The sequence below is a fragment of the Corvus brachyrhynchos genome, unplaced genomic scaffold (genome assembly GCF_000691975.1).
Source record: "Corvus brachyrhynchos isolate BGI_N302 unplaced genomic scaffold, ASM69197v1 scaffold5, whole genome shotgun sequence".
Lineage (NCBI taxonomy): Eukaryota > Metazoa > Chordata > Aves > Passeriformes > Corvidae > Corvus > Corvus brachyrhynchos.
The window spans coordinates 31,716-54,266 of record NW_008238321.1 but is presented as its reverse complement, the minus strand read 5'-3'; the positions used below and the strand labels follow the sequence as shown (position 1 = coordinate 54,266).

Here is a 22,551-nt window from a genome sequence, read left to right as displayed (position 1 = left end):
CTGCTACAAACACTATGTAATCAAGTTTTATAGTAATGAGTCTTCCCCTAAGAAGAGGCTGAATTTCACTGCCATGAATAGCAAACAGCACCGAAAAATGTTGTGGTAAGAATTTATCAAAAAGGCAGAAGTAGTTCACCCTGTTTTCTCAGCATCAACCTGTTCTAAAATTTAACGAAAAAGGAAAAAAAACTTTTGACATCTTTTTGAGCAATCCCCAATGAAAATTCTCCACTATGACACCATAGTAAGCACATAGGAAGCATAAAACAGGGAACTGTCTGCCACTGAGCTGTTACTGAGTTTAGAAAAGTTCATCCCAGGGAAAACAGCCCTTCCCTTAAGGAAGGCATGGCCTGTAACACCACCCCTGCTCTCCTGCACTGTCCCTGACCATGGTCTATTAACTGGGCTCTGGTGGCTACAAAAACCTGCAGTTGCCCTCTGTACACAATTTTGGTTCATCTCCCTGCAGTGCCTCTCCACTGCAGTATTTCAGACGGATTTTCCATATTATCATCCAAATTCTATGCTGACTCCAAATTGCTTTTCCTTCCAAAATGTGCAACAATGAAAGCCCCAGGTTATGGAATAAAAGCAAAGAGGCCGAGGAGTGACTATCAAATGATCACAATCTTTCCACATGCATTGCCCCACTCCAGATTTGGAAATTAGGTACTTTAATTTCCCTTTTTTAATAAAAAACTTCTCGAGTGTGGCAGACACTTGAAGAAGTGTCTGCGGAAAGTGGGAGGGCTCCCCTCAGAAGACACCATGAGTCAATGAGCTTTAGGGCCACAGCAAGTACAGATCTATAGAAAGAAATGAAATAAAATCAATGCTGCTCTGTCAAAGCACAGGGGAGCTGAGGAGCAGAGCCTGCAGCCTCCCCACAGCTGGACTAAAAGCAGAAATACACATTTCCAAGGCTTCAGGCTTGAGCAGGATGTGCTGACCCTGCTCTTACCCTCTGCCCTCTTTGCCCCAGGCTGTGCAGTGGGCAGTTTATGGACACAGCGTTCCCATGGGTCACACACCCAGCAGCCCCCCGGGGTGTCCAACAGGCACCTCCTGCACTGACAGTTCTGACCCTGCAGTGAAAGGGCACAGCCTGAAATCTGCAGTGGTCATCCATGACATTTAGTCACTATTTCATTCTGCTTTTAGTCTTCCCTTTTTTCTGAGCCATGAGTTGCCTTGACTTTTTCAGAGAAATGATTCAGCAAGGACAGCACAGGCTGTCTGTGACAGGGTAAATCACAGCACTGGGCTTCTGTTTCACACCTACCTCTTCAGCCCATTCTACTTGGACTTTCCCAGTACCATGCAGACCAAAACCCATTCCAGATGCCATGATCAGCAGGGAATAATGGGAAGCAGCATGCCAGGCTAGGAAAATGAAAAAGAATGTTATCCCTGATCTTAGCAAGCCCTCTCTTATGGCAGAGTTTGGACTTCTGAGAGAGTGTGCAGGTGTGCTGCTCCCTGAGCCTTTAGTGACCACTGAATACAGAGTGACAAAACAAGAATGCCTCTCTCTTGACTGAGATAATTGGGCAGTGATAAACTCAAGCTGTTATCACGATGTTCAAGCTTGTGCAAATTGCACTGGTCAAAGAAATCCTGCTTAAGAGCAATGTCTTGGGCTGAAAAGAGAACTTCAGGAACAACCAGGTGACTCCAGAGCCTCTTTCTTGTCCAGGATAGGGGAGAGCCAGATTCAGATACTTTTCCAGCCTTACACAAGTTTAGTGATTTATATAATGTGTGACATTTCCTGCACAAAGGAGTCTTGGCTTGCAATAGGTGATGTGTGGCATTGCTTGGCATACAGATATGCTCATGTACCTGACAGGAATTAAATAAAACACAGACCAAACTTGGACTTCCTGCTCTTCAGATACCAGTTACTGATTGCTCTGAAGCTCACCTATCCCTGCCTGGCTTTAATTCAGAAGGAATACTGGAGTAAGACTCCACTACATTTCAAAAACCAATCTGGAAATTTAACATTTATTAATGACCATATTCTAGACAGGGTAAATGTCTAAGGACTCTACAGCCTTAAGCCACAGGACTTGGGGAAACTGGGATGGAAGCAAACACTGGTTGCTTTCGCATGCTGGAGTTTTTTGTTGGAATAGTAAAGGATTCTTCAGGAACTTTTGAATTAAGGAATGATGCATGTTACATGACCCAGCAGCCCCATGGCTACACAACTGGCACCACCTCAGTTTAAATTCAAGAAGATTTCAAGGAAATTTTAATTTTTTTTTTCCCAGAGTAGAAGCTCATTTCCCATCTAACTTTAGTATCAAATTTGACATTCAGAAATCAGTAGACACTGTAGCATATTTAATCCAAAGTGACTTGGAAGCATATGCTGCCTCTTTTGATCACCACTCCAAAATTGTTTTAAGATCGCAAGACTTACACTGACAGATCTTGTCCACGTCCTGCCCATATATTTTAAGAATAAGAAGGAGCAAAATCCAGCTAAATCACAGCAGAGAAAGGTAACAATACTGGGGGAAAAAAATGCTTTAAATAGCAAAACAAACTTTAAAGCACATTTTTCAGACTCAAGAAACAGTAGTTTTCTTTAAAAGGCAATTTGTGCATTATGATAGAGCCAAGTAAAATCGACACGCTTTTTGGCATAGTGTACTCAAAAGCCACTCTGTCATATGTATTTTTCACTACAAATGGTTTTTTTTTTTTCTGAATATATTAATTCTGGAGTTATTTGCATTACAGCTACAATACAGCATAAAGTTCCAGTATTTAGAGGCCAGGAAAAAGCTCTGAGGGCAGCACTACGATTTTTTTTTTTCTTTCCAAATATTTCAGAGTCATCATTGGAATCACCTGACTTCCCAGAGCAACACAACACAGTCATCATTATTTCAACTAATTCAACAGTGTCATAAGTATTTGCTCAGTGACAGATATGTGACCAAGGGGAAGATATCAATCAAGCAAATGAGCATCAACCTGGCTACCTTGGAAAGGGACTTTATGCAATTTCCACTGCAGACATTAGGGCTGCTGAAGTTTCAGGCTGAACAGATTAGATTTGCAATTACACCGCTCATTTCCATGAGGCAATGAACCATTTGTGACTCCTTGTAATTAAATCCCTTTCAAACCACCCTATCTTTGGATTCCTTCTACAACAATTTGCAGGGAGTCCCCTCCAAAGCACATGGCCAGTGGAATGAAAGGCTATTTTCATCCCAGTGATGTAAGTCACATCAGCAAGTGCTTCAGTGTTTCTGAAGGAAGACAATGGGATCAGTGGGTCATTAGCAGTAATTAGCTTTGCTCTAAAGATCCACTGTCTGGGCCTTGCTATTTGCCAGTGAGAACACAGCCAAAGTCAGGAAGTTTTCTAGATCAACAGGCATAGATATACACTTATTTCTGTTTAAATATCTGTATTCCCAAGACATAAAAATACCCTTAATTCAGCCTCCAAAAAATTCAGCGATGGTCATCATTTGTAGCAACCCATAACTGAAAAAATACTACATTTTAAATACATGTCTAATGTTGTCCAATCTAGGACTCACTGTGGCAGAACAGGAGGTTCCTATTGACATGGCTCAAACACAGCACAAGCAAGAATGTCCAATTTAATGAATTAACAAACTTAGCCTGAGACATCTTAACAAATGCAGACTATGAGAATTACACAGAGGATGTAGATAGAGCAGCTCACTAATTATAGAAGATTATTTGGTTTGTTCCACCAGCATTTCCACAGAAAAACTAAATTCAGAGATGTTTCACGTCACTGAAAGAACTCATGGAAACCTTGAATGCTCTTAGTTACAAAACAGGGTGAGATTTGTTTGCCTCTGTGGTATGTGGGTATATGAGGCACATTCAACACAGTTTAATATTCACTTAAATATATGCAGTAGTGTCTACTGCTACTTCATTATTAGTTCAATATTGACTAATTAGCAGCATTTAAAATGCAGGTGAAGTGTGATAAAATGGCAGCTGCTGTTCATTTTGTGCAGGTCAAACACACAATTCAGTTCAGCTCCTAGACCACACTGCAGAGCAGAACACAAGGAGCAATTATTTTTGGGTCACACCTCCTCTAGCACAGCACTTCAATTACATTTAATTACTTGGTGGTTGCATACCAATGAGTCAAAGCAAGATGTATTATGATGAAAATATATTTCCATACGTACTTTAACATTTTCCAGCTCTTATGTGCCAGAAATGTAGGATTCAGGCTTTTGCAGCACCTAGTGAAATATCTACACTTATTTCTGTGTAGATACCTGTAGTCCCATGACCTAAAAATACCTCTAATTCAGGTTGAGGGCCGGTGATATTCAGAAACTAACATGAAGTGGTCTGATGCTCCCAGTTCTATACAAGACAAGAATTCTTGAACCACAGAAGACTTGTTCACACCAGTCTTCACATCACTGCAAAGAAATAGTAATGCAAGACCAAAAAATGCTTCTATTGTCATGTGCAAAGCCCAACACTGAGGAGAAGAAAAATAGTCTCCTTTAAATTTTCCTCAAAAGAGCAACAATGGGTGTATAAATGCAACAAGAATCTCATTACTAACTTCTTTTGATTTTGTGTTAGATTCAAAGTACCTGTTATATGAGAGCCACATTTAATTGCTAAAAAGAGGATTTTGCAGACACCACCCCCCCCAAATGAATACTAAATAGCAAGGACCTAAAGTGACTTCCCTACTCAACTGCAGAGAAAAGAGGAAAATAAAAAAAAAAGGAAAAAAAAAAGTCATATTAAAACCAGAGATTTTATTTGCACTGACTTTTAAAAGAAAGTATGGTCATGTCACTCAAAGAAAAAACAAATCATGGCTCAAATGAAACGTTTGCTTAATAACACAGTGAATGTCAGCTATAGATTTCTGCTGCAATATTAAAGCTGAGGGGAAAAAAATAAACAGTAAATCTCCAAGCATTATTACTCTGCCACAAAGTACACACACTGAAAAACAAAAGTTCTAAGAGCATAGCTGACTCACCATATGGCAATTCCAGTGATACCCACAGCCTGATGGTGTGGCCAGCCTCCTCCACTTAGATCTCAAAATTCAAGGCAGACAGAATATCTGTGAGCCTGAAGTCTGGTCTGAGACTCTAGAAAGAGCTTTTGAACCTCACTAACGAAATCAGATTTGATCTCTGTTTTCATAAACTACAAGGAGGGTTCAGTACCACTGAATCCTTGCCATTTTTCAAAGCAGTATTTTGATAAATTACTTCTGCTAGGAATGGTGCAGTTGCTTTCCAGAAATCAGCTCTTCTGCATTTTGCCCCCCTAGGGAATAAACTGCAGCAAGGGAGAGGGGTTTGGTGACACTCCCTGTAGTTCTGCATCTAGGATTGGCCTCCAATTCCCTGATAAGAAAGGCTTGAATGTTAGATCTTATAAACCTATAAATTTCCTCTATAAAAGTGGGCCATTTAGGCTGTCTTGCAGGCCAAAAAATAATAGATTTCTCAATGGTCAAAACTGCTATTAGCCTGCAGTTCTCTCTGAATAATAGGTCACACTCCCAGGCATGTTCATTTTCCCAGTGTCAGCTGAACAAGGATCTCAGGAAAGAGCTCTGTGTCAAGCAAGGAGTAATTGATTTGTAATCTTGTTTTCCAACAGGGCACAGTTTGCTAACTAGATTCTACAGGCTCTATAAAGTGCAAAGTAATAAACTTGCCATTTTTATGACACAGAAGCCATTAATACACATATTTGCATATTGTTAGACACCTGAGGAACAAAGTGGCTTCATAGATCAGCAAATATTGAAAGCAGGTGGTATTTCTATGATCATCTAATACATCATCCAGTGAGCCCAAACCTGTGTGAGCCCACGACACTCACGATTCATCTCATTCACCCAGCTGAGTTTTAGCACAGCCAAATGCTCTCCTGCTAACTGAGTAACCAGAGATTAATTTCAACCTGCTGGCAGATGAACACTAAACCTGAAGCAGCCATGCTCTCAGACATCATCTATTTTTTGACAGCATTGCCAGTGCTGTGGAGGGACAGTTCATTTTGCCTCTAAATGTAACAAAGAAATCAATCCAGTAGGCAGAGAGACCTAAAGGAACTTGGAAATGAAGACCAAAAGCTGCAGAAGGCAACTACTTAGACAAGGCAGAGAGCAGATTTTAACCACGTTTTGAGCGCAAGAGGCATTTGCATCAGTTTTTAAATAGTGGAGTCCGGGAAACCATCTCACCCAGAGCCTGCTAAAGTTTTCCACCAACAAATTTCCTGGTATTATTTCCCACACACACTAAGCATGATCCAAAATACTCTTCCTTAGAACCACCCTGCTGCAGTTTCAGACTGGTACAGGACTTTCTTCACTCTGCCTGCGACCCAGAAGGAAAAATCAGATTCTGCTGCAATGTGCCCAAGATTCGCTCTCCTCTCCATCAGAGCAATGAGAAAGGCACTTGACTTCAAGGATGAGATCACAGCCACCCTATTTTAAAGTAAGGTTTAGGTACCACTGATTTAAGTGGAACTTACCCAGTGCTGAAAAGCACAAGTGCTTTCTGAGGCCAAACCAGAGCCTGTGTGTGAAGAGCTGTATTCCCTTCCCTCTGTGACCTTACAAACGTGCCCTCATTAGGAATGGAGAGCCAAATTAAGTTGTACAACCATGTGGAAGAACAAAAGCAAGAAAAAAACCCACTTAGAAACACCTTTCTGACACTGTAAATAGCACAAAGGCCGGCAATGCACAAGTTAGGGAAAACAGGGGTGACCATGGAACTTATGATCAGTTTAAAAACCCTATTAACACTCAGTATTTCTTAAGCATGTAAAGGTCAGACACTTTCTGTAAATGAGGCACTGCTCAAGAACAGCAAATTATCCCTACTGCCCCTGGGGGGAACAAGTGCACAGCCCATGTCAGGCTCAGTACAGGAGGGAGACCCAGCACACACAGCTGCCACCACAGCCTGCCTGAAGAGGATGGACAACCAGGACCTAAGGAACTGGGGCTTTTTTGGTTTTATCTGATTGATCACCATTTTTTAATTAATTGCTTCCACATACATTTTATTCCAAAAATCGGTTTTCAAAGGGTTTTGGTTTGGTTTGTGCAGCACATTGTTTTTTCTCTTTGATAAATGGAAGTGTTTTACTTACACAGCAGAAGCCTCAAAGAAAATGTAAAGAGGTTGGGGATTCTGTCTCTCAAAAATGTGCTATTACTGTCAATTTTTTTTTTAAATGCTAATAGCATCTGGTTCACCACTTCACAGATGGATGGAGCCTCTTTTATGAACGTGAGGCCTGTGCACAGTGAGCCCATCAAGAGCTCACACAGGTAGAGTGCTGTCTAAAGAGCAGGCACACACCAGTAATTTGGTGTTGAATAAGTTATGTCAAGACTGTCTTGATGTAACAGTTCCAAGTGTTTACTTGAGCTTCACAACCATCTAAATCTTTTCTAATGAACAATGCAAGAGGAGAATGAAGAACTGGTGCAAAATGGACATTCAATCTTAATCTCAGTAAAAATTAAAATTTCTCTTCAAAGAACATTCCATATAGTGACAGGAATATTTTAGCACTTGTCATCCAACCCTGCTCAAAAAAGAATATTAAGTCAAATCTCTATGAAGTGCACGAATTCTTCCTGCCTCAAATGTTCTTAAAGCTCCTAAAATTATTTTTTAAGTCTACTGAAAGAAAGTAAAAGCTCCCCACTTAGTGCCAGCAGCTGCACATCCCAGGTTTTGCTGAAGTAGGAAGTGAGGTCACCAGTGCTGGGAGCTCACCTGCCTGGCAAGCCAGAACTCAAAAGGTTATTGATAAAAAGGATAAACAAAATCATTTCCACAGTAAAGCCTGATCTGGAAATCCATTTAAAACTTCCCTGATTTAAAAGAATTTGCTTTCATCAATGCTTCTAAGCTTCCAGTTTTTGAATCAAGTCTCTCATTAACATTTTGGTTTATTCTTTAAATTTTATACGGCTGAAGTGATGGAATTATTTCAGAAACTCAGCTTTACTAAAAATTCAGCTTTTAATTTACATTCTTGTGTAGCAGCTTATATTCCTGTTTGCAGTCTTACAGACAAATCTGTCACTAAAATATCACCCAAACAGCTTAAAACGTAGAAGTTAACAGAAAAACTGGATCTAAAATTGCGACTTTTATAATATGATTGAAGGCAGATTCATGATGTGAAGAAAAAAAAATAGGTTTATTTACAATTTAATACTTGGAGTTGGTAATCCAAGAGTAGCTTTATGATAAATCCTACCTATTTCTTAGAAGATTTTGTGAGTTTCCATATATATACACACACACACACTTTTCTCATGCTAATTGTACAAATTCTTGCATTTCTTAATGTTAATCTCTTGGCAAATTTTATAATGCTTAAGGTGACATTTGGCAGTTGAGTCCCCACAGACACAACTGTCCTCATTCTTACAGAAACTAATTTATTTTTTTTCCCCCCACAACAGGTGTGGCCCAAAGAACATGATAAGTGATAGGAATCAGCTTCAGGATTATTTAATTCCTTTATTCATCAAAGCATGTAGTGCTGGCTACTTTCTTTTCCCACTGCAGCCTTCCAGCATTTACAGTGGGAAGGTAAAATGGCTATTTAGTGTTGATGATAATAAAGCAAAGTAGAAGAAAGCAAACTGACACAATGTAATAGAAGCAAGCTTGAAATTTAGCTCCTTAATCACTCAAGGAAATTAAAAGATTCATATCTTGCAGATGAACAGGCCACAGAGGTACAAAGCAAGTCCATTCTCTAATTAGCAGCTTTTTCTTGCAGCTCCCCAAGTCTCAGGTGAAAGCCAAAACCCTGGAGAGCTGTGCTGGCTCCTGAGCCCCAAATCCACTCTGCAAGAGAGGGACACGAAAGGACAGGGGATGCTGAAGGGAGGGAGGGAGGGAGGGAAGGAGGGAACAAGAGCGAGTCATAGGGGATTCCTAAATACCAAGACTCTAAAAACACCTTCAGAAAGGACAGAGAGAATGAAGCATTGATTTGTCCCCTCATTGAAGGCAATGTGATAATGGCCTCAGCACTTTGGGTTTCAAAGTTCCTCGTGTTATTTTGGGATGTGACCTGTCTATGCAGATGCACAGTGAGACATCTTTTATCAGCTCTCACACGTCTCTGTGTCTTGCTGCCAACCTCTCAGGCCACTACCATGCAACAGCATCCAGAATTCAGACTGAACAAACCAGGGAGACTTTCCAAAGTACCTATCTCATAAGAGGCAATTCTAATTCTCTTAGTTCATTTAGCAATTACAAAATCCTGGTACACGGATTTAGGGCCCTCCCCGCCCCAGGCTCTGAAGCTCATTTGCACTGCCAGCCTGCCCTGTGAGTGGAGCTCACACCCACACATCCGTGTCAAAGTCAGCAAGAACAATTCCATTATCTGGGTACGTTTTCCAGGGAGCAATTTGTTCATTCTCCCTACCTGTTGCACATGTTGGGAAATGTTTGCTTGGAAACATCTCATCATATCCTGCTTCAGGTCTCGTGTTTTATAGTTTCTGACCATGTTCTACAAGGCACCTCGTGCTACAAGGGGGAAAGGAGGTGGCTTTGCTTTATGTTGGCTGTTTCATCTCCATGAAAACTGCGAAGGAATCTCCCTTAAGCCTGCTCCTAATCCATAAACTGAATGAACCCACAACAAAAAAACTTATTGGCTTCAAAATTAATTTGAGAAGGAGGGGCAAAGTTAAACACTTTGATCTGACTGAGACGTTCCCTCTCTAACACCATTTTCCACATACGCTAAAATCCTGTGCCTGTATTTGGCACCGAATATAAGATGCAAGGCTGCCCTTGGTAATTCTCCCAAAGACATTCTTAGAACACCCACAGAACTGAAAACACATCCGACCTCCTGACAGGCAGGAGGGCACAAACCAAGAACTTGTTACTAAGAAAACAACTCATGATAAGGGAGGGAAGCCTTCAGGGAACTGCAAAAGCAGTTTAGCTCTTCCTTCTCAGCCTCACAGGAATTCAATTCCACACTTCATCAAAGCCACCTGCTACATCTTTCCAGGACAGGGCAGACGTAGAACTGAGGGGCTGGCACAGACACCTGCATTACAAAATATCACTTTCCCAGAAGATGCAGTTACCTCAATCCAGATCTGCGTTGCTTTCTCACTGAATATGTTTCTAGGACTTTAAACAATGTTAATACAGTTCTGTATTGCTCTGTTTGAGAGGTGGATTTGGTGCCTGGCTCAAGCCACCATTCTCATCTTGATTCATACCTCAGGAGCTCCTAATTCATACCTTGACGTGATGATTTCCTCCCCAAGAAAACAGAAATCCTGCTCCAACCACAGGTGTCCTAATCAAGCTAAAATAGTCTGAGAATAGCTCTGGGCATTTCCTTGTAGGCTCCAATAAACTTAGTTCCTTCTGCCTCACGACTGGTTCCTAATTTAACACCAGCATGATGAGAGACAGGACAGGCATGGAAACAAATTTAGGACCATTCCACTTAGTCTGTGTGGCTTCTCAACATCATCTTTCCCCCGGTGTGTGTAATTTTGCAGAGATCTTTGCATAAAACTTGGGTGGTTTAAGTATTCATCAGCTCCTGCTGCTCCCTTTCCACCCAAGAGCAGAGCACCAGCCCTGACACTGCAGCATCATTTCCACAGTAACTAATTGCAAATCCAAGCAGAGATTGTGCCTCCAGGTGAGGGACTAGCACCAGGAGCAGATTAGTCTTCAAAATGCCATTTTCATGCAAATGCACCATACAATAAAGAACAGAAAAGAATTAAACACAAGAAAACAGACAGCACAATGTGTTTAATGTTCTGTCAGTTCTGCAGAAAGTATCAGGGGGCTTAAAGTTTTGAGCTATATGTAAAAATCAGATTCTGGCTCAGATCTTGGGAGATTTAGGAAAATCCCAATGTCACTTCTGGAGGTTTTGCCCTCTCAGTTTAAGTGAAAAGAGAAAATGTCTACTAGGTGTTATATAGGACTCAACCAGCTTCCTTAAGCCAAAACTAAAGGAACTCAGATACTGTATTTGCAAATCAAACTCTGCTGCAGTCATACTGAAAACTTAATTTCAAAGGTGCGGGAGTCTGCCTGGCCTTTGCAGGACTTCCTGGCACTGAATGAGAAAAAATTTACACTGAATATGTAAAGTCAAGCTTGTACCCTCAAGCTGTAGCTTATCAGCCCTTCAGAAGAAATTGGGCTTTTATTATCAGCAATACTAAACACATTTCCTAGATTTACACGGACCTTTCACCAGAGAAACTCATGATACTTTTCAAAATAAGTTTTAGTCGAACCTAATGGAGATGTGCATGTTAAACTTCTACTGTTAGTGCTTAAAAATGGCTAATCCTAGAATATGAGAAATTGAACTACTTGCTTTATGTGATGCAACTAATTCCCAGAAAATTCTACTAAGAAAGTAATTTTTGGCGTCAGGGGATCCTTGACTGAACTAATATAAGTACAACTAAAAGCAAGGAGATTTTAACTTCTAAGTCAAAGATATAGAAGGAAAATCACCATGCAAAGGGAGAAAACAAAACATTAGTCAGATACAGAGCCACATCCTTTTTTGTGACTTCCTAAAGAAGAATGGCTCTTGGGACACTACACACTGGAGCACTGACTTCTGTCATCCAGCTGCAGAACAGCAGCCAGTGCCACCAAGGTACAGCTGCAGCTCTGCACATGACAGACAGCACAAGTTAAACACTGCAGTGAGAGGCAGATTATCTGAACATTGTCAGAGACCAGGCAAAGCTGCTTAAATAAAACCTGACATCAGCACCAGTGAGACACAGGTCTCATCCTCTGCTGGCGTGGCTTCAGGGACCCATTTCCTTGGTTTCAAGGGAGCACAAACAGTACCTTTGGATCTTGAGGAAGAAGCATCAAGGGCAGTGAAGCACCTTGGGAGCTTCACCACAATTCCTTGAATTAGTTCCCTCTCTTCTTGACACCTCTAAGAAAACCCTGTTTTCTTTGCCCTGTCTATTCCCTTACATTTTGTCTGTATTCCCCCACCAGCCAACATCATCTCTTCAACTGAAAGGCTTTACTTCATTAAAATACAATTACTTTGTGAGGTGAAAGCAGTGACATTTCATCAACCTGCCTCCCAATCCCCTTTAAGGTCTCTATAAATAATAAACTGCCTTCATAAGAAAGGCTGTTCAGATGATTTTTATATCATTTATTACAGATGAAACTTGAAGTTTTTGATACTTGAAGCTGTTGAGCTCTTGTCTGACACTTGAAGCACTTCACACCAGATGCCTTTGGAATTGCTGAGCTACAAGGCCCTATATAGAAAGTGGGTGCTTGTTTTTGTGAGTAGAATGGTCTGGATACTGCCTTGGGCCAGTTTCAATGTTGGGACAGCAGGGAGAGCTGGTGTCACCTCCCTGATTTAACAGTCCCAGTAAGGGGTACACAAATGTCCATTTCTTTGAAAATGTTCCTGATCCTATTGCTGAGTAAATAAATAAACAGTGTGCTACGAACTATCCTGCTACAGACTTGGGATCAGTGATCTCTGCCATCTGGAACCATGCTCTACACCCCCAGAGTGTCCATTCTCCTGCTCCCACTGCTCTCAATTTTAAAAGCTCACACTAAAGAGGAGCAGAAAGAAAAGATCGGTGAATTTTCAAAGTCCAAGCAATCTCTTGAGATGATAGGGAACAGATTTTACACCTTGAAAGTCAGTATTTTCTCCAGACAACAACTCTTTAGCCCAAGGAGTGGGATCAGTGGTTGAGAAAGTCAAAAGCTTTTGTTTATAGACACATTTTATTTCCAGGATTCCTTAGGTCAGCATGCCAAAATTAGACATTAATCAAGTAGGGTATTTTGGACTTTGGGCTCAGAAGAAGAAAAGTATTCCTGGCAATTACTAAAACTGATGCACTACTAAAGTAGCACCAAGGATGTGCACACATCTGCACAATCACATAAAACACACATAACCAATTCCATTCTGCAGCCTCTCTCTCTGAACACTGGCAGTGTTCAGATCTCAATACTGATTTAGTAATCTCTAACAGCTGCTTCAGAACCTGCAGATGAAGGGCTGAGGAGCAGCACATGAAAGAGCCCCTTTCCTTTAGCAAACAGATTTAAGAGCACCTTAGCAATTATGCAGCTGGTATTTAAAAAAATAATCTTCTTTAGCAATTTAAGTAATTGCTCATTTTACAAAAACAAGCTTTAAGAAAGTAAACAGATAAAGGGATGCTATCATTTGTTTATGTGGAGCTCTAATGAAGACTGCCATTAGAGAACTGAGCAACTGGCATGAAATACCAGGAATTGTTGATATTTTTTTATCTCTACTGGATGGTTTAAGCAAAGATCTTACTCTGTGGAATTATGTTTTTTCCCCAGTGAAAAATAAACAGAAAAAAAAACCCCAGCACAAAATCATGCCTCTGTCCTCTCAGCACTAGCAGGCACTCACTCTTCTGGGTTTTCTTTCCTCATCTTACTTTGGTTAAAAGCTTCCCTGCTAACAACCCACAGTGCAGATACCCCCAAGGCATGTGCACTTAGCAGCTTCCTTCTCTCCAGGTTAGAGACACCACACAGGGGTTTGTGCCACAGTTACCCAAACTGACCTGTGAGCTGGGAAGATTAAAGGTCTTGGAAAATTATCACTGGGGCAAAATTCATTTGTCAACAGATAAGATATTAATCTAGTTTAGATTTTTTGGCTCTGTTACATAATGAAGTTTTTGGGTTTTTAGTCCCAATTGAGCAGCCACTCTGGAGTGCTAAAACACAGCTCCAGATTGGTTTATGTGCACAGCTACACAGGACACTTTAAAATGAATTAAAACTGAGCACATAGAGGAAAAAAAACCAAACAAAAAAAAATAAAGGAGCAGGAGCAGTGTCATTCCAATTAAGATGCCTCTGCAATTAACATCCCACAACGATCTGTTCTTCTATGAATATTATTCAGTGGGTTTTTTTCCCCTCTAGTGAATTGGAGAAAGTGGGTATGTATAAATCAAGGATTGGTAATTTTCAGACAATTTAATTCAAGTTGCAGTCATAAATTCTGGGCTTGTCTGACCAAAATACACTTCCATATGGACAAACACAGAATGTTTTGTGTCATTAGCAGTTGTTGGTAAATGAACCTGGAGCCCAGGCCAGAGCAGTACCTAAACCACTGATATATTAGCAGGGGACATCCAGCAGAATCAGCTTTCTGCAAAAATGTTGAACTTGCAAAGAGCCAGCGAGGGCACAGATGAATTATTTCAGATGGGGAACACAGACCTGCAGGATGGAAAACAAAGCACAGGGATCCAGATGCTTGGCTTATCCAGGAGGAGGAGATGAGTTTATTCCCATCATCAAGTCAATAACATCTGGTGCAAAAAAACTACTCAGGCTGGGATGAGAAGTTGGGAAAATTCCAACTCCAGGCAAGGATTTATATTTTTATTCTAAGAATAGTTATCTACAGCAAGAAATTTTTCTGGACACTTGAGGAACTGTCCATGACCTGAAGCCTTTAATCAACAGTGGCTGTTTTTTAAAAGATTCCATGTTCAAAGAGAATTTAGGGAAATAGTTTTAACTTTTATCAGAAACCAGGGTCTAGCAGTAAATTCTAGCCTTAAAATCGAAGGAGGATCTATACATGAGTGGCCAAGAACACCAACCTTTATGTAACGTGTAACACAACACTGGGTAATTAGAAGAAAATATTGTCACATCACCAAAAGCTATTGTGCCTGCAGGAGCTGGAAACCAGCCTGTAGTGAGAGAAAGAAATTTCATCCTGCTGCTTTTCCAAGAATCAGTCTTTTTTTTAGAGCTAATGCAACAGCTTTCTATAATATCATTATTTATTTTAAATTAAGTAAAAAGTGATTAATTGCTCAATCAGCATTCTTTCCATTTTATATAGACTCTTGTAATTCACAGACAGTTTCTAAACATAACAGTCAATGATTATGCCCTCTGGAGACAGTGAAAAGATTAGGGGTTTTTTTGCTGAAATAAATATTTTAGTGAATGAAAAAAAAAACCAACCTCTCAGCATCTCAGAACAGATGTTACTTCCCCAGTGTATTATTGATAAGAGTGCTCAATTTCCATTTAGTTATGGCCCAACTCAAGGAACTAAGGCGGTCTCAGTGTGGTGACTTCATCATTTTACATACTAGATCCACTTGTTTGTGATTAGCCTTCATTTTGTGGAAAATAACGCTCACTGAAGATAGTACACATTGAATGCACAGTAAAACTCAGCTAAAACAGGAATTTACCACACTACCCACAGACATCAAAAAGAATGGATACTTTGGGAAAACCTGTTAATTTTTCACCATCTCATTATGATTAAGGGTAACCAATATCATCAAAATAATCACAGGAGCTGGGGAAATGCAGAGCCCTTTCAGTGCATCTGTTAATGGCTGATGCTGTGTTCTCCTTGCTCAGCTCTTCAAGGGAAAACACAGAGGCCTGGGAAAACACAGAGCCCTTTTAGGTTTGTGCCAGTGGTGGCTGATTCCATGGTGTCCCTGCTCAGTTACTGAAGGCCATTATGATCCTGCACAGTTCTTGCTATAAAGCCTTGGACAGCCACAATCTCCTCCACCTTCCCACTTGTCTGTCCAGTTACCAACTCAGTAAAGAAAGCTCTTTTCATGAAATGAGGGACCAGAGCTGTGTCACTTCCTAGGGATCCTAAAGCCACATCCCTGTGCAGGAGGGCTGACATCCAATATACTGGAAACACACAGGATTGAAAACAGCAGGTGAAAGAAGAATAGATTGCGTAAGAATTATTGTGCCTAGGAAATCTTTTTCACTTGAAACACATTTTGCTTTTCAGACTGGGATGAAAGTATCCAAGAGAGGGCAGACACTTATCATTGATTTGTGAATCTTAGATGGACCTTTATTAATTAAGTATCAGTACAACTAATTGAGAATTACTTCATTATCTAGCACTTAGAGTCAAGGATACCAGGCTAAGTTACTTCAGTGTTGCATTTTCCTGCACCAAGCTATTTGAAGTTTGCTGGCAGTGACCAGCTGGCTCACAAGTATCTTAAGGTGCCAGAAGGAAAGAGATCAGAACACAAGAGAGCCATCAAAAGCAAACGTTCTGTATTCTGAATTTAAAGGATAAGATGCTTCCTAATGTAGACAAGGCTGTCTATAACTCCTTGGGCTGTTTAAGAACTGCACAGTGGGCCAAGTATCAGAACATCAGAACACATTAAGTGCATTCCTGAGGGAGAAATTACATGGGTGGCAGTGCAGCAGATCCTGCAGCCTAATTTAATGGAACAAAATAGGCAACTCTTTAGTAATAATGCATCCCAAATGAGTCTGAACATTGAGTACTCCACAGGAAAAGGAAAGCTAGTGAGGCACCAGCCTGATTCCATTTTCAGTTTTTGCTTAGCTTCTGGGGCTTGCTCCTCATTGTTGTGGTCCAGGCTAATGACTAAGATGGCAAATATTAAAAAAAAAAAAACCAAAAAAACCAAAAAAACCCCACCAAAGTAAAGTAAATCATTTTATTAATCTCTTAATCACAGAGACTTGAAATAAAGATATTTTTCATGGCTGACACTGGCACACAGAAGGAGAAAGTGTAGCAAGTAAGAGCAATATATAAATATTTTCATTTCATATCTTCCCTAACTCAGCATAGACCACAAATGCCTTCTTGTGTACTTTGGAATACTTTAATGCATTTTGGTTGTAGTTTCAATCAGAAGTAATATTCCAATCACTCTACAAAAATTATAATATTAGGCAATTGATCACTCAAATTGGGATAGAAATGCTCCATGAATGTTCCTTATCAGTGAAATTGAACTTCCAGTGAGTAAACCAAACTGGCCAGCATTGCTCTTGGTTGAAATTGCTTGTTGAAAACAGGCAGTTATTTGCTGAATTAATTTAAATTTCCCTCATGACAAAATAATAGGATAATCCACACAAGGCCTTTAGTTTTGCATACTTACCCCCTGCCATCCAGTCCCAAGAGCTGCAGGAAAAATGGCAAAACAAGGTCATTCAGAAGGGTCTCTTTCTGCTGCCTTTCCTTGTCTCAGGCAATTCTTTACTGCAATTATTCCTGCTCAGGCTGCAGTGACATTGTTTGCAGACACTGTTTACTGACACCAGCCAGAGGTTAACAGGAGGATGAATCAGTTTTAGGGAGAACATTTTCCATCAACTCGTTCTTGTTCTTGGATTCAAGTCCAAGCCAATTTCTGATTTATCCACACCTTTCTACCAAAGGCTGCCTACTTTGATTTAGCAAATATTCCTGTGGAAGTAACTCCAGCACCTTATATCAATATCATCACTGACTTCTAAAGAATTATCATCTCCTTTCTTCCCACCTCCAAGAGCAAATAATTGTGTGTCTGTCCTGGATCACAGGATTTGATTGTGTTCTGAATCAAAACAAAAGCAGTAATTCCAGCATCTATCACAGTTTTCCTAACAAATCAATAGATTAAATCCTTAAGTTATCCTCTAATTAGGTAATCAGACCCAAAAAAGGAAAGAGAGGAAAGGCAGATGCAGACTGCAACACGTTCCAAATGCCATGCTCTTCAAAACACTTCAAATCTATTGTGCTCTCTTAAAACACATCTATTCCATAATATCTGAGGATAAAAGGAGTTCAGTAGATTGAAACATTTTTATAAAGAGGAGAAAAAAAAAGAACTAAGCCACAGCCTTGAGAGCAGAATGGTTCAATCTGCTTAGAACCTTGAGAGTAAAAAACCAGCACCTTGAATTGGACTGTCAGTCCAGACAAACCCACCATTGCAGCTTCTCCCTTTCCAAACACGTTTCCTCTTTAAAGCAATATCTACAAATGCAATCATGATCACAAAGCCATACACACACAAAGAAGGTTTTGTAATAAACCAACTGTAAGGAGCAAACAAATGTCCTAAACCAGAAAATCTTTATGAGAAGCTGCATTAACACAGTGTGACCTTGTGTGGCAATGCACAGAAAGGTCAAACTGTCACACTTCAGATCCAATTCTTACACTTGATTCTGTTTTATGCATGTATTTAATGAAAAAGCCTTGAGTTATTGAGTCAAAAATTACTTTAACCCAAGCTAAACATAAGAGATAATAAATGTATATTTCACTCATCAAGATGAACACCATTCTCAAATTCAGTGCCTCCTAATATCTTTGTTATTTACCCCAAGCACTTCCAGGACAGCAGCTCACACTGAAGTTGCTGCAGTGCATCCAGATGGGGTTCAGTTCCTACATCCTCACCTGGTCTTGACAGAGATTTTCATTCGATACCATGAATCCAGACCCATCCTTCAAACAAGGGAATTTTATCTTGAGCTGTAGCTCCAAGCTCATATTTTAATTTCTAGAAAACCCTTCCTCTCCTCCTGGGAAACAACCTTTGAAATGATCAGCTTTCCAATAAGTGTTTCTCAGCTTTCCAAGGTGTGTTCTTCTACACTTTAGGAAAACTCAAATGAGTTACTCCAAGTAATGGCAAGGTTCAATTTGTTCTTTATGCAAAGACAAGGACATTGCATGGCATGTCACATCTCCCCGTCTGAACTGGATCTAGAATTCTATTAACAGCTGAGATTTAGAAGGCCGGATTTGTCACATGATACAAGTTTGGTGTAGTCAATTCTCCAGAGCTGATCACCAAAACCAGTTTTCCCCTCGTACAGAAGCATTAAGAACTTTCTCAAATACTTTTCTCACATTTTCTTTTACAACATGACAGTCCCAAAACTGAATAAAGATGTTCCTTCTGATGTTAACAACAAAAAGTTGCATTTTTTTTCTTTGCTGTACTTCTACCCTTTCCTCATTTCCAAATATTCACAAAGGCAATTTAAACAAAAAAAATTAAAACAGTACCTTAATTCAAAAAGGCACTAAAGTCATTCTGAAAGCTGTTTAAAAGGTAATTCTCAACATGTCTATCAGCCTGGAAAGCAGTCAGGACTTGCAAGTTTAATTCTTCATATGCTTCCTATTTCAGTAAATACAACTTTACCCTAATTTAACAATTTCCAGTGTATGATCACAGGCAGGGTGACAATCAGCCCTGTGGCATCACGGAGCTGACAGCTGTGGGTGTCCTCCAGGCACACAAGGGGGAGATGGAATTCTCCAGAGACCCTGGTTAAAGACTTAGACCCAAACTCTTGGTGAGAGGTAGTGACTCACCAGCTCTTCCTAACGCTAACTCCCCACCGTCTGCACCAAACGAGGCATTTCTCAAGTTGAACCTCACTACAAAGACTGCATCCCCTTTGTTTGAACCAACGGCTTCGTTCTGATGCTCTGCCAGGAAGAAACATTACAGAGGGAAAAATTCCATGGCCTGAGACTGTGTGATTCACACCTGCTGCGAGCAGCTTCCTCGCTGCAAATGAAAGCAATAAAAAGAGAAGGCAAGAAGGAAATTGTTTTAATAGATACCTAAATTAACAATTACAGTTTCACCCCAGGTTACCACATTAACCAGTCACCAGCACTAAGTGAAGGAATCAGTCCAGGTTCTGCTGCCAACCAATTGCTGGCAAATGCAGCCCCTCATTCCCAAGGCAGGGGAAAGAGCTCTGTCCAGTGGCACAAAGTTCCTTCTGCAACCAACTTGTGCCCAGCAGCAGCTACTGCTACAAGCTCAGGATGCCAAGGAAATGCCCACAACACTTCAGGAGCATAAAATATACATGGTGTCTGCATTCTCCATAACCCAAGATTTCATAAGAAGTGGGATAATGAGCTGGAGCAGCTGACCAATGTAGATTTCTTTCTTCTAAACCCAAGAATGGATGTTGAATGAGGCAAACAGCACTGGAATAAACAGAGAAATAGCACACACACTGGGCTGGTTTTTTATTACTAGTCCAGAAATGAGTCAAAGCCTATAATTTTTTTAAATGTCCTTCTTCAAAATGGAAGACATAATGGACTATTAGGAAACATTCCTCCAATGCATACATTGATTACCCATACCGCTATGCCTATAAAATAAAGATTCTTCTAAGCACAGAAATGAAGTCATCCCAGTGTTTCCTAAGGGCACACAGTCCATCTTTTCCAGCAGCTTGCTCTCTACAAGGTGACAGACACTTACAGACATTGTTGAACAAGCTTTTATTGCTTTTACAAAAAGTTTTCTGTTAACAGAATTTCAAGTGTCACATAATTAGTTTCTAATACTGCCTCCAAATCAGACAGACAGATTTAAATAGGAAGGGGGACAAAAAATACTGGAACTTTATGCAAAATATAGTGCAACATCCCAAGCAAGAATCCAATCAAGTGAGGGGAAAGAAGAGCTTAATTGAGCTTTGATGAATTTTGAATCAAATTCAGTTTAATTTAAGAATTACTATAAGAACAATTATTTTATTATATATAATTACTATAAGAACAATTATTTTATTATAAAAGCTATTTAACAGTTGATTTTGGGAGAGACAAGCAGTGAAATGATTGCTCATTAACAGATTTGCTTTGTTAATATTTTTAACAATCCCCTGACGAAAAGCTAGAATGTAAAGTTGGAGCAGCTATAACAGGTCCTTGAAAGGCCAAAAAAAAAAAAAAAAAAGGACAGGTATTCACCAGCAAAGAACTTTGCTGCAGTAGCAGAACAGTTATAAGGGGGTCAACCAGGCCTCACAGATAGGGCAGAGCCCAGTGATTCAGGTATGCATCATTCTTATATATTCTGCATTGATCCCTTAAAAGACAAAGTAAATTTATTCAATTGGGGCTCATTTTTCAGTAACTTCCTAATTAAGTGTTACAGTAAGAGGTACCATCAAAAAGACTTTTACCCCAACTCATAGTGATGCTCATTTCTGGATATTTATCATGAAGTAGAACGGATTTAAAACCTTTACTCTCAGGTAAAAAAGAAAACAAACAAAACAGACAAAACAAGGGTTATATTTGACCAATTAACTTGCCTGTATTTTGCATTTCTTTTGGGGAAAAATAAGTCTCTGCCAGAAGTGGTATAAGAACAAGAGTGCTACTTTGCTGTCTGAGAGTTAAAAAGAGCCCACCTTCATAAAGCATTGGAAACCCAAAACACAGACCAAAGTGCATCTCTGTGCAGTTACATGGCTTGATAAAAGAGATTTCTGCTTAGAGAAACAAACAAACCTTCTACACACACTTAAATACTTTTGTAGCTCAGGAAAGCTGTTGCATTTAGAGATGACCTTCCACCAAGAACAAACTGAATAAACTGTCTTTCAAATGATTTAAAAATGAAATTGCTACCGAAACGCTGAGCATCTACTTAGCTCCTCATTTGAAGAAGCATGTCTAAATTCAGGATATCAATCCCAGAAGAGAAAAAAAAAAAAAAACAAACCAAAACAAAAAAAACAACAGAGTTCAGAAAACTTCTGGATAAAATCAGTGCACTGAAATCTCCAGCAGCTCCTAAGTGAGCTCTAAAGCCACACTCTCACTCTATGACAACTCAAAGTGGAAACATCCTACACCCAAGACATTGTTCCCACCACCCTCCCCCTGCACTTCTGACTGAGGGAAGCAGCCAGGATGTGTCCAGGAGAAGCACCTGGCCCGAACTGCACCATGAGAGGAAAAGCTTCAGCTGGCTGGGGATCCGTATGTTCACCCCCTCTCCCCCGAGTTTTCTGCTGTGCCTCAGGAGCCTGCTGACAGGCACAGCAGCTGAGTAAATAACCAGGCAGGAAAGTTAACCTCGTGTAAAGCTCTGGTAACGCTGGTATTTATACAGGCAACTGCTCGGCAGCTCTTTTTTAGCAAAATCTCACCAGATGAGATCGCTAAGCACCAATTCTCCTCCTCTCCTGCAGGCTCTTCCCCCATCCCCAGCTGTAAAATTGTGCTACTCAACATCAATGCAGTTGAAAGTCTGAATGGACAGACCGATAAACGACCCAAAGTGTCCAATTCAACACACCAATCCTTACCCAGTTTCTTAATGGTTATAGGGAGCTGAAAAGCAAGTTCAGCAGTTAATATTCCTTCCCCCCTCTCCCCATGAAAAACGAAGTCACTTCTCTGGCATATACAGCTTGCAAGCAGCTGACAGCGAGAGCCAGATATAAATACACACTCCTGCACTAAAAAGCGTGTAGCCAAGATCAGAAATTAAAGAGGACCGTGCTTATGATCTCAGCGAGATGGGACACTCGACTGCATTTGTCCTGCTCTACTTGATGCCCAATTACCAACTTCAGGATGACAAATAATTTCAAAGGTAACCTCCCGGCCCTTCCCCCTTTCTCTGAGCCGCTGAAGATCCTCACTTACACTTTTGCCTTCACCACCTCCTTCGGGCACAGGTTCTTCTCTGCTTGAGCAAGGCATTATTGCATCTTCTGCTGCTGATGCCTCTCTGTCCTTTCCACTGTTTCCTCCTTCATTCCCCAGCTTCAACCTCTTCCCCTCAGGTTGGGAATCATCCACATCCTC

The 22,551-nt window shown here is 40.4% G+C and overlaps 1 protein-coding gene across 14 annotated transcripts in view; it reads right to left on the bottom strand.

Moving 5' to 3' along the window:
• RBFOX1 (RNA binding protein, fox-1 homolog 1) overlaps positions 1 to 22,525 on the bottom strand; it is a 1,116,883-nt gene extending 1,094,358 nt beyond the window's left edge. For 4 of the 14 annotated variants that reach the window (XM_017733905.1, XM_017733909.1, XM_017733911.1 and 1 more), the window contains exon 1: positions 22,390 to 22,524. In XM_017733905.1, coding sequence (XP_017589394.1) covers positions 22,390 to 22,446 — 57 coding nt within the window. In that variant the 5' untranslated portion in view covers positions 22,447 to 22,524. Of the gene's footprint in view, positions 1 to 22,389 lie in introns of all 14 variants that reach the window. The other 10 variants (XM_017733902.1, XM_017733903.1, XM_017733907.1 and 7 more) reach the window with 7 other exon arrangements.
• Positions 22,526 to 22,551: the final 26 nt, after the last annotated feature.